The sequence below is a fragment of the Patiria miniata genome, unplaced genomic scaffold (assembly GCF_015706575.1).
Source record: "Patiria miniata isolate m_02_andy unplaced genomic scaffold, ASM1570657v1 HiC_scaffold_5, whole genome shotgun sequence".
NCBI classification, from domain to species: Eukaryota; Metazoa; Echinodermata; class Asteroidea; order Valvatida; family Asterinidae; genus Patiria; species Patiria miniata.
The window spans coordinates 22,193,866-22,206,674 of record NW_024037072.1 but is presented as its reverse complement, the minus strand read 5'-3'; the positions used below and the strand labels follow the sequence as shown (position 1 = coordinate 22,206,674).

The following is a 12,809-nucleotide window of genomic DNA, read 5'->3' as shown; positions in this document are numbered from 1 at the left end:
ATACAGTCAACAGGCCGTTGTGAGATCATGCTGTGCCTGCAGAGGATCGTGAAGGGCCTGGGCTCAGCGGCTCAATCCTACCATCGAGATATCTACAAGGCTGTCCGCAACGCCCTGCAGGACAGGAGCATGGCAGTCCGGTGTGCTGCTGCCAAGGTGGGCGATGCCAAATTTTTTAAGTGGTTTTGTCAATTTGCGATCGGCTTCCACAGAGTAAGAGTGAAGTCAAAAACATAGAGTGTGGGCAACAACATGGCGCCTCTTCAATGACATGTTACACATCCCAGTTGCACGTGTCATATGCAAGTGAACGCATATCAGGGCTTAAGAGTATGTCCACGAGAGGACCATGCAGACCGTGACAAGGTGGGGGTCGGCGGATTTGGTTAAAATTTGGGGGGTAGGTGGGTCATAGGTAGCCTTGAGGTTGTACAAAATATTTGGTCAATCTGACCTCCGTAGCAGAAAAAAGAGCCAAAAATGTGTTTTTATTAGTGAAAAATGGAGATTTTTATGATTTTGGGGTACAAACGTTTAAACGCTTGCTGCTCAACAGGGGAAAGCAGCAGAGAAATGAAATTTGCAGGGTGCTGAGGTTGTATCCTGACCTAAAACCAGGTACTCAAAATTTAGAAAAAAATTGCTCTCAGGAGGCAACGGCACTAAGGGTACCCCCAAAGTTGAGTCATAGAAATAGCAATCTTTAAGTCGCCGTAGCGTCATTAGTGCAGGTCTTTGAACAATGACACTCAGGTGAAAGAGAGTTCTTATCATGGTCCTTAAGTATCAAGAATAAAAACATTGTCAGCAGTTTTTAGTATAAATTGGCAGGAGTCTGTTTTACCCCTATTTTTCGCTAGTAAAGGGACGGGGGAGGGACATACAGCCCCCCCCTTTTCTGTATTTTCAAAAGTCGACAACCAATTTTCATGAAATTTGCTACCAAGTTTTAAATTTCCAATTTGTAAATAATGACGTCAAAAATGTTTTTAAAAATCTTTAACAGAGGGCTTTTTTTGGCATATTTTAATACTGGAGACGCCATAAGGGGTGCTATAATTCCTTAATTTATCCCATTTTTAGGGTAGGGGGGTTCACTTTAAATCAATATGGCCGCCACCTTTCAGAGTCCAGGATGGAATGTATACCCTGCCCGATTTGTGGCAGAGGGAGTCCCCACAAATGTTCCAATACTCAACACACACTTGTCTTTTTGTTAACAAAAGTATCCCCCAATATTCATCTAAAGAATTCCTGAGATTACCAGAACACAATGAAGACACAATGGGGGTGGGGGGGTTACACCCTGCCACATATCGCGCACCAAATGTGGGAATGATGAGGCTTGGATGACAATTCTGTTATTTTTTGGCATGTTAATGTAACCCGGAAAATTAATAAACTTGGAAAATAATAAATTGAATGAGAAAAACGCTAAATGTTGGGGTACTCGTTGTCAAAAATGAGATACACCTAGATGGGGTAGGAACAAGTAGAAAGGAATTTGAATAAATAGAAACAATGACAAACAAATTTTTAGAAAGACCAAAAAAAATTGATTTATTTTACCAACCAAAATTTGAAAAAAAACTTTCAAAAAACCAATAATCAAAAAGGATCCAAATTAACTTTTATCCAAACCTTAAACCTGTTATCCACCCCACCAAATAAGTAAAATGGTAGTACTACAGTCGACTTTTGTTATAAAGAACACTTTTACAAAGATGTTCTACTGCTGCTTATATAGAGCACATTCTGAGGTCTCGTATCCCTAGTTCTCTTTGTGTCTCTTCGTTCCGCTGTCCTTTTAAAGCAACATTTCTGTTTAAAGAGGTAGTTTGGGCAGTCTCACCGACCTTGCTATAACGAGAGTCAACTGTACAAAACTAAATTGAACTTTAAACTTAAATGGAAGTTGAAAGAAGAAAACTGAACCAACACAGTATCAAATAGAATGACACATGGAACAACCTAACGATCAAACTCGAAAAAACAATTAAATATAAATCAAGAAATTGTTTTCCTTCTTAAATTAACATTAAAAAACAAGAACAGTCACTGTCTTCCAATAACAAACCATGATAACCCTTTGTTTAAACACAAAATACGTAAAGGAAGAGAACATGGAACCACTAATGCAAAAATGTTGGTAAAAAAGGATGCAATAAAAAAAATGAAAACGGGCACTACTATCAAAATTTTGACCACTTTGTGATGATTCAGCAGTTGTTTCACCGATTGTAATCTTCATGAGCCCATCTTCTTGACCTGGTGCTAAACAATGAAGAACTAAACCAAAGGCTTCCTTTGCCTTCCTTCTATAATAATGGATGGTGCTATCAGTCTCAGATGCTTATTCTAATGACAGATGAAGCTGCCCATCAACAGCAGACATTCCCCCCTGAGTAAGGAAAGTGTTCAGGGATTGCAGCTCCACATTCTTTGGTCGGGGGGTTGGAGCCCAAGAAGAGTCAAGTGCACCTACATCCTGTGTAATATCTCCATCAGTTGATGAGGACTCAGATGTATGCTAGAAATAATCATGAGAAAATAAAAACAGTGAGATGCATGCTACATATAGGGTTGAAATACAAATTGATGTACTCAAAAAAGAGTGCTTACAATTCATCTGTGATAAATGAGGTGCAATATGTCAAGGTCCATTCTTAGTTCACTCTCTTTACCTCATGAACTGAAGTGCACTCTGTGTCGGTGGGTTGGAGAGATGGTACACCAGCCGGTGATGTGAAATCACTGATTGTACACTGCTGCTCTTCTTGTTCCTTAGAGAGCACATCGCTAGATGGTAATTGTTCCGCTGTCTGGTGCGTAACTGCTTGTTTGTGCCAAGATAGACAACCTCTACAGATACCTGAAAGTTATATGAACAGTGAGAATTAACAAAGTGTTAAGGCCGCAGCAGGCTTAATATTTTTTTAAAGTAAAAGATATAAAGCGGGGCGTATGTAGCCAACAATATTGAGCAATAGATGCCTTGAACAAAACCCATGTCATAAATTCCCCCCCCCCCCCAAAAAAAAATAATAAATAAATAAAAAATAAGAAATCTTCTTTTATTATTTTATATTGCCTGTATTTAATTGCACTTATTACTTTTTCTTTTTCTGATGTGGCTGGCTCTGGAGGATTTGTATAAAAGGGGAAACAAATCTGAAATTGTTCTTTAAGTTGTAAATGGTCTGATGAGTCACATCTCGTGAATAAAAGTTAAAAAAAACAATGTAAGTGCAAAAAAAAAAAATATGTTTTATTCCCCAAACTGCGCCATGTTCAGTGCAGTTCCAACTTTCTTTATATAAAAAAAAATAATTCAAAATCCAGCTCCGGCTAAATATCCACCATGTGTGTCCACTGCCGAAAACCATGTGTGTGGTCCAGAGCTGTGACAACCAGTATTAATTTTTCACACAATATTTCACACAATATTTCACACAAAATTTCACTGGTCCCAAGTCAACTGCATGATACTGGATTTAATTGATATAACCTACCCAGGAACAAAGTCAGTTGATCAGAAATGGACCTTGACCATGATTAATTCATTTCAATTTTCAAAAATGTATTTTTGTTTGATTTCTGTCTTCTTACCTGTTCCAACAGTGATCATGGTACCCCATCGATCAAACATCTATGATCTCACGGCTAGTTGCTTTATTCACACCACGGAATGGTTTGCCTTTCCCTTTATGGAGTGGATGACAACATTTCCTTGATGATGTCCAACTCAACCCTAACTTGTATCTATGCGCTGGACGTATTGTCTTATCAGTGTATGCATCGACGTCGAACAAACCACATCGCAGGAGGATCAGTTTCCACTCGACATTCACATCATATGCAGCGACTTTCCACTTCTGCAAATGGCTCCGTATGTCTTTTGTGCATCGATTAAGTTGCACTGTATTTAGTTCGCGCAGATAAGAGGGATTTGCACCACATTCGATGGCTTTGCTATACTCAAAATTAATAAAATCACATTGCAGCCGTACAGACGGCATGTCCATGGCTGCCATTTTGACGGTAATGTAATGCGAGGGCGCCCTCTTTCGATACCGCGCGCTAACTGGGTGGGCGGCAACAGGACGTTCCCCTCCTACCGGATCAGTGCGCACCACCAAAGGTAGCCCACTCACCCACCCACCCAATAGGTGAAGTCTGCAAAATGTACATTTTGTTATGCTCTTACAACAATTCCTGCAAAATGTCAATTAAGGGCAACCAATTGCACTCGGAACTGTCTAGGGGGCTATGTAGGTTTGGTCTTGAAAATTAGGAATTTTTCAACTTTGTTGACCGTGAGCAAACAAAAATAAGAAGAGCTGACAGTTTTTTTATTTTTTATTATTGTAGTCGGATATCTGAACTATATTTCCTCCAAGTTTGTTGACTCTCAGCCCTGCATTAATTAAGTTATGGTTTACCGCGTAAAGGACTTCATTTCGTAATAGAGCTGATACGTGTTTTTCTTACGCCTATATCTCCGCAGTAAATGCTTGCATATCAAAGATTTATATTTCATCGTTTAGAGGAGATTAAACCCTTTCTTTTGATATGTAGGTCGACAGTAAACGATTTAGTTTAAGGGTATAAACGAGGCTATAACTTTACACCAGAAACAACACAAATTTACTCCCCGGAAGTCACCCTTTTTGCTCAAAATTGTTGGTGCCCCGTACTCGGCCACCGTGTGATTATTTATCGAGCTACTCCACCGAGTGGTATCGTCTCAGGTGGGGATCAAATGGCCAAGATTTGAACTTAATTCGCTGACCCCCCACCTTGTCGATTTTTCAGGATTTTGCATGGTCTTCTCATAAACGCACACTTAATGGATTGGTTGTATCGTTGCATAGACCAGGGCCAAATTTGAGCAAGTTTGGTTGGGTGACTAGGGTTGACTAGACTTAACCATAGTCGATCTAGATGTCGCTGCATGGTTTAACTAGCTAGTCCAGCTGGATCAGCCTAGTCCCAGAGCACCGTTTCTCTAGACAAATTTGTGAGTAACATCACTGTTTCAAGTTGGCAGAAAGGTATACTGGGGCAAGTTTTGCAAACTTTTGTTATCACAGTTAATGTTAAAAACGTATGAGTATAGTTTAACATAAAAATAAATCTTTACAATAAGATAATTAATTATTTATTGCGCTAAAGTTAAGTAGAGAAAATAATTTTAAAAATTTAAAATATGTGCCAAAATTTGCTTCATTAACAACGTGAAGGCCTGTTGTTGTCACACACTAACCAGATTTGACTAGTGGATCGACTAGACGCGTTTGAGTGAAAAACAGACTACGCATGCGTGATTTAAATCGCAAATTGACCAAAGGTCAGCACCCAAACTTACCCTTTTACAAAGATCGTTAGTAGTGGGATGTATAAATGTGATTAGCCAATGGACTCCGCGCACAAGTACCCCCTCAATGGTAAGAAAGGGGAAAATTGGGTAGACCACTGGGAAAGACATTCCCATGCATTGCCAACATCGCCTGACGCTCACGTAAAGATGCTATGGCTTTGTGCACATTCAGAATTAAATGAGTTGTGCGTGCTTCGCACTATATACAGGCAAACCAGTATGCACACGCGGTACAATGTATATCCCGTCCACGGGGCTCTCGAAAGTGGTCAAAAAGTGACCTCTCTTGTTTGCGCATGGAGTCCATATACATGTACCTTCCTAACCTATGAAACATGCTTACCATATGCAAACCGTAGGTTAAAATTGCTGCGATAAGCAATGCAAAGACATCAGGCCGTGGACCCAATTTCACGGCGCTAAGCACAAAAATTTGCTTAGCACAAAAAAATTTGGGCTTATAAAAGCAGGTTACCAGCCAAAAATCGTTGTGATTTTCATGCTATTAAAAAAAAAAGCAAACAACAGGTGAATATTAATCACGAGCAGTATACATCACTTGGAGTTTTGGCTGGTAACCTGCTTTTATAAGCCAGACTTCTTTTGTGCTAAGCAATTTTTGTGCTTAGCAGCGTCGTGAAATTGGGCCCTGGTGTTCAAGTGTTGAAGCCAAATCCTTCGCTAACCTATGGCTACTCCATTTAGTGAAGATTGCGCTGTCCGAGGAAGCATGTATGCTTTGTACAATGGATCAGCGCCATTTTAAGCAATTACTCGCTGTCTGGCAAAGCTATTTAGAAATTCTGCAATGATAACTCAAGTTAAAATGTTGAGGCAAGTGTTTGATTTCTCCCTTCAGTGCATGCTGGAGTTGGTGAAAGAAGGCAACTTTCTGCACACAACAGAGCTGGAGAACATGGTCTCGACGTGCTTCCGTGCACTGGATGGCTCCAACTATGACGTCCGCAGTGCAGTGTCCAAGCTTCTTGGAGTTCTGCTGGCCACAACTCAGACCAACATTTCGAAAGGTGGGACAGGAAAATAGTCGCCTTTTCTTGTTTTGGATTCTTACATTTCTTCATAGTTTAGATGGGCTTATTCGAATCCTGGTATTGCAAGGATTTCTATAAATGAGAGCTTAACGAGTTGCATTTTTGGAAAATCATGGTCTTACGTTTATCGTCAGATCTTGGTGTCTAATGTCCGGTTTAAGAACTGTGCACATTGGGTGTGAAAATGCATAAATACATTTTACTGATAATCTTAATACAAGATTACTGTGATAGGCATCGTGATACGTAAATCAGGAATTAAGATACTAGGCTTTGAATAATTTTGACAACAGAAATACGTTCAGGCACCAGAAGTTGGAATGGTTGATAACATGTATGAACAGCGCATAAATCATTTAAAAAGTTTCTTCCCAAATGAAAGATGGTAAAGTAGATGTAAGAAGTTCTACAGAGTTGCAAATGTCTGAAAATTGTATTTGAACACACAGTCACTGCATGTTGAATACTTGTGGCTCATTCTATAAATGTGAGGTCCACTTTTTTCCCTGTCCCCGACTCCCTGTTGGTGTTTCATCTGATATGTGATTTTATCTGATGCACTCCTTAATGCAGTTGCCCTCCAAGAGTGATTATGAATAGTAAACTACCTACCTAAAAAAGAAAGAAATTGAAGTCATTCTTTATGATAACTGAATGGCAAATTACAAAGGTAACAGGCACAGGAAAAATGTCACAGTTTGGACCCTAAATACATGTATATGGAGTGACCCATGTACTTTTGAGTCAATACATCATCATCATCATCTTTCTATACTGTGCAGAAACCTCCGCTGGAGTATACTCGCACATTGGTTGAAGTGCAAACAAGCAGGTGCAGACATAACTCGAGGCATAAAAAGACAAATATGTGCAAGTAAAAACAGCTATTTTGGGACAGGTTGGTTATCTGAAGGTGACACCGTTCACTCTGGTCTTGAAGATATCCTGGGTTGGTGACTCAACAACTTGCTGGGGCAGTGAGTTCCACAGGCGGATGGTGTCTGGGAAGAAGGAGCCCTTCAGTAAGGTTGTACGGGTGGGTGGGATGAGGAGTTTCTGCATGGCTGTTGCCTCTGGTAGATGAGTTGACCGGGATAAGGTGGTTGTCTGGGATGTCGATGAGTTTGTTGGTGATCCGTTACATCATTGTGACTTTGGAGATGGCTCTTCGGTGTTGTAGAGACTCCCAACCCAGTTTACTCAGCATGGTGTTGACACTGCTGTCTCTGGAGACAATATATACAGATGTCAAACACCTCCAGAACTTAAGTTCACAAACTAATCAAGATATACATCATATCCCGACCGCCGTATCATGTTACATATCAATGTTTATAAAAGATGCTTGTTGTGTTGACAGACCCTAGAGCCAAGCGCTCCAGCATCGACGATGTCTACAATCTCCTGTCGGTGGGCTTCATCAAGGGGACGTCCGGCTTCCTCAAAGCGGGCGGAGGAGAGCAGAAAGGGGGCGGGATGATCAACAGGGAGGTCCGGGTCGGATTCACTCATGTGAGTATAGTCACTCATGACGTGTTCATTTATTGATTGCAGTGGGTTGAAGTTTCAGCTCAGTGGATATTGCACTTTTCTAGAGAACAATGAAAAACCATGCACAACCTTTTGATCACCAGACACAAGTTTGTCCATAGCCCTCTTCATTTCCAAAAATCTGTCAATCGATTGATCGTTGGAAATCACCAACATTTCTTCATTTTTTCCCTATAAATGACAGCAAGCCAGACCAAATAATCCACGGGGTGTTTAATACAAGTACAATCTTTAATCCAAGTAAAAAATTTTAGTCTAATTGTGTAGGTTACTTTTGAGATAAAAAAGCAAAACAACCTACATGTATATGCCTTTAAGCCAAAAATTGCTCGTTCAAAATTAACAAACACAATCAATTATGAGCTGTCATGATGCACTTACGGTACCAAATTTGACTTAATAGTGCAACTGTTTTGGATGGACAAATATTTTCAATTTTCAAAAGTTTCGCTGCATCTCTCTGGCTTTGGCTTGAGGAGATTTAACGCTCCTGACTGTGGGGCATGTTGGGGACTCCGGCTCAGTATGGGTCCGTGTTCTGGTTCATCAGGAACATCTAATCTTACAATATCAGGCTGAAGTTTTGACCCTGCCAGATGCAACACAGTGCATCAGGTGTACATGCAAAAGTCTGCGGGACCGTGCTGCATTGAGCCATCGACACCAGTGCGTAAACAGCCAATTGTGAAACAGTGAGAGCTAGTCCCATCGATTAATGCCACAGTTGTATCTGCTGCAGTTGGTGACCACGAACTCTGAGGCAGTTTGGCCGTCAGATGTCTGACCTGATGGATCTTGCTACACTGAGCAGCCTTTTCATTTTGACATTTTGCATGTTGCTGCGTTAAGCAAGGTTTCTAGCCAAAATACCCTGGGGGTTAGGGATATTGAAGTCTTCTGAATTATTCTAAAGCTGATGATCAATTCGAAACTTGAGACAAAGCAAAGGTTTTGAAGACCCAAATAGATCCTAGATCTCACTGACTGAATCTATAACCTACATGTAAATCATCATCAAAATCGTCACCCTATCATCTTGCAGGCCTACGTGGTCTTGGTCCGGACCCTGGGCGGTCTCTGGCTGGAGCGCAACCTCCAGCTGTTCCTGGAGAGGGTCTTTGACATCGTGGCCAACCCCCGCTCCACCCCTACCCACGTGGATGCCGTCTATCTCCGCCGCTGCGTCACCTTCATCCTGCGCTCCACCCTGGGGGACATGCTGGGAGAGAAGGCCCAAGTCTCCTGCTGCAAGCAGCTGTGTGGGATCATCACCAACTACATGAACTCTGTCGGTGAGTCCACCCAACCAGCTCAATTTCAAAAACATTTTAGATGTACATATGTGACCCCCTCCACAAAAAAGAGTATCATTTTGCAAATAAGTGACATTGAGTTATGTTTTAGAAAGCCCATAATGTAAGCTTTCATTTGGTATATACACTCAACCCAAAAAGAAAGTCCCCCCTAAATACTTTGTTGTCTAACTCCAATACTACTGGGCACATCTCGCTCAAATTACAACTGATCAGTACAAAATTCCTTAGCAATTCAGCCATTCTTCTTTGTTTGGCCCAAAACAGTGATAATGTGTACACAATTATGTAATTTACATGTATGGCAAATGGTACCGAAAACAAGTTGCAGTATTGTATACGTGCAAGGTGAGTGTGAACCACAACTTCCACGTATACAAAAGTGCAACTGTTTTCGATATCATTTGTCATAAATTGCATAAATTCTTACACATTATCACTGTTTTTGGCCAAAAGAGTATGGCTGGATTGCTAAGGAATTTCTGTACTGATTAGTCGTTATTTGAGCGAGAGGTGCTTAGTAGTTTTTTAGTTAGACAAAAAAGTATTGGCAGGGGGGGGACCTTGTTTTTTGGTTGACTGTAGTAGAGCTCCATAGCACCTCCCATTCTGGAGATATTACATATTTACATATTAATTCCTTTCTTGGAGTTCAAATTACACAACTGAGAAAACAGGCGTTGAAATAGCTGGCTCTGTTGTAGAACAATAGAACGATGCACTTAAAATCGGTAATTTCTTTCCACTTTATTCATCAAAATCAACATTTCTGTGAATGAACCCTGAAACTTTAGGTATTAAAGAATGTCATTCATGACAACAAATTGACACATTTTGACAAAATGTTCACCCTCTCAACATTGAGTGAGCCATTACATAATAATGCACAGTGCGACTTTACCCTTTTTTTGTGAAGAGGGTCACAGCACACTTTGATCACTGAAGGTACAGTTTCTGGCTTTCATTTTTGTTTTGGTTTGTCTTGTTGCACTGTTCACTGAGCGACAAAGACACATCTGTTTTTATTCTCTCTTTTTTAACGCAAGTACATGATTTTAATTGGAATGTTTCTCTGAATACCTTCGAGTGGATTTGCATTTTTGTTGTACTGCAAGTAGTCAGGAAAGGATAGATAATATACCTGCAGTATGATATCTGTAGGAACTGGACTACACTCAACCCAAAAAGAAAGTCCCCCCCCCCCTTCCAATACTTCTTTGTCTAACTCAAAAACTACTGAGCACCTTTTGCTCAAATAACGACTGATCAGTACAGAAATTCCTTAGCAAACCAGCCATACTCTTTATTTGGCCCAAAACAGTGATAATGTGTACGAAATTATGCTATTTATGACAAATGAGACTGAAAACAGAACTTGCACTTTTGTATACGTGCAAGTTGTGGTTCACACTCACCTTGCACGTGGACGAAAGTGCAACTTTTTTCGGTACCATTTGTCATAAATTGCATAATTTTGTACACATTGTCACTGTTTTGGGCCAAACAAAGAGTATGGCTGGATTGCTTAGGAATTTTTGTACTGATCAGTCGTAATTTGAGCGAGATGTGCCCAGTAGTTTTTGAGTTAGACAAAAAAGTATTAAGGGGGGAATTTCTTTTTTGGTTGGGTGTAGTTAATTAAGATAGCATACGGGTTAATGGCTTCTGACTAGAGCCCCTTGAACAAAGATATTGACAAAGTGGGGAATCGCCAACATACTGGTTGGGCTGCATGAATAGCTCAGTTGGTAGAGCACTGGAATGGTAATCCGGAGTTTGCAGGTTCAGGCAATTTCTTTGTTCAACTTTTCAAAAATAGTCAGTGAAAAAATAGACTTTATTTTGAATCCCTCCTTTTCTCATCACAGCTGAGCCGAGTGACAGCGGTGGTCACACCCACGACAACTCCAACACACAGCACGTCTTGATATGTGCCATGCAGGAGCTAGGCAGTCTGGTCAAGTCCCTGTCTACCTGCGCCAGTAGTTTGGTTACCGAACCCAATGCTAGTAAGTCTTGCAGTGGTGTGAAATCTCATTTTTAAAGCTGATTTCAGCTTTTTTTGTGGTGGATTTCAGCTTTTTTTCCTCACTTGCTGTGTATCAAAGTATAGCAGATTTCCAAAGTTCAGCTTTTTTACACCCTTTCAGCTGTTTTCAGCTATTTTTATCAGTGGTCACTCACACCCCTGGTCTTGGTTGGTCTATAGGCCATGTCGCACCCATAACATCATCAGGGATGAGATTTGTCAATATTTTCCCCTGATTTCAGGATATTTTGTGAGGATTTCGCCTGATACCAGGATTCTAAAGAATCCTTTTTTTATCTGGAATTCCAGAGGTTTTACCCAAAAAGTGTTTTTAAATCAAATTAGGTTTTGCCCTCACCGATATATAAACACTGTATACTCGGTGTGTTACCTCCCGAGTGACAGTTGGAAAAATCACTCGGGTGGGACTCGAACCCACGACCTCCTGCTTTCTAGTGCAGATGTGAGATATGAAGGTTTGCATGGTGGAAAGATACTAAGACAAGATAAGTTTGCGGTAGCACCATGTGAATAAATCTCTTTTGTGAGTATGTGTGGTTCTTTTCAGAACCACACATACTTACAAAAGAGATTTATTCACATAGTGCAGATGTCTTACCACTCGACCATCAAGCTAACGGGATCGGTTGGCTGGTTCCAATCTGATGTATACGTACATAGCAGTGATATTTACCTTTAAAAGTTTATACAGAACGAAAGAAATGGGTATTTGAGGGATGCAAACATATACCCTTCGTTGCTATGGAGTTCTGGTGACCCTCAGACCCTCTGCCGTTTATTTTTGTGGATTTTTTGGTTTCCCCCAATCAGTGGAAAGCATTCACAACCTTTTGATCACGAAACACGAGTTTGTTAATAGAACTCTTTATCTCCAACGAACAGGCAATCACCATTTCTTAATTTCTTCTAAATTACAGCAAACCGTACAGAATACTTTCACAGGGTGTGTAGTACCAGTGTGATCTTTAACTCAAGCAAGCTTTTTAATAACACTTCGCTGGGTTACTTTTGGGATAAATGCAAATGATCCTATATGCCTTTAAAGAGTTACACTATACATTTTGTGTCTTCCTGCAGACATGTGTGACGCAGTAGCCAGCGTACTCCTGCACCCGAGCCCAGCGGCCCGTCTAGCCGCAGCCTGGTGCCTGCGTTGCATCGCTGTGGCCCTGCCCTCCCAGCTCACGCCATTGCTGGACCGCTGCACCGACAGGCTCCACAACCTGAAGAGTTCCCCCGAGGCTGTGTCGGGTTACAGCTTTGCCATCGCCACCCTGCTGGGAGGGGTGCGGGACTGCCCGCTGGGGATCCCTCACGCCAAGGGGAAGGTGAGAGTGTCTTAACCCATTACCACCTGCTCTTTATGCGACCTGCCGTAGCATAACAAGGAATAATCCCCACCTTTGACTTTCACATTATGCACATCATGTTAAAAGGTAAATCATTGACTTTCCAATGATACC

The 12,809-nt window shown here is 41.0% G+C and overlaps 2 protein-coding genes across 3 annotated transcripts in view; one reads left to right on the top strand and one right to left on the bottom strand.

The window, feature by feature from the left end:
- Positions 1-12,809, top strand: part of LOC119740286 (HEAT repeat-containing protein 5B-like) — a 95,048-nt gene that overhangs the window by 22,277 nt on the left and 59,962 nt on the right. For both annotated transcript variants that reach the window (XM_038215550.1, XM_038215549.1), the window contains 6 exons: positions 7-156; positions 6,240-6,408; positions 7,793-7,944; positions 9,026-9,275; positions 11,165-11,305; positions 12,424-12,674. In XM_038215550.1, the coding sequence (XP_038071478.1) occupies positions 7-156; positions 6,240-6,408; positions 7,793-7,944; positions 9,026-9,275; positions 11,165-11,305; positions 12,424-12,674 (1,113 nt within the window). The remainder of the gene's footprint in view (positions 1-6; positions 157-6,239; positions 6,409-7,792; positions 7,945-9,025; positions 9,276-11,164; positions 11,306-12,423; positions 12,675-12,809) is intronic.
- LOC119740287 lies at positions 1,571-3,970 on the bottom strand. The gene is made up of 3 exons (XM_038215551.1): positions 3,610-3,970; positions 2,685-2,872; positions 1,571-2,530 (listed from the first exon to the last, which is right to left on the bottom strand). Exons 1-3 carry the CDS (start codon positions 3,647-3,649, stop codon positions 2,354-2,356), a joined length of 405 nt encoding a protein of 134 aa, XP_038071479.1. The 5' UTR covers positions 3,650-3,970; the 3' UTR covers positions 1,571-2,353.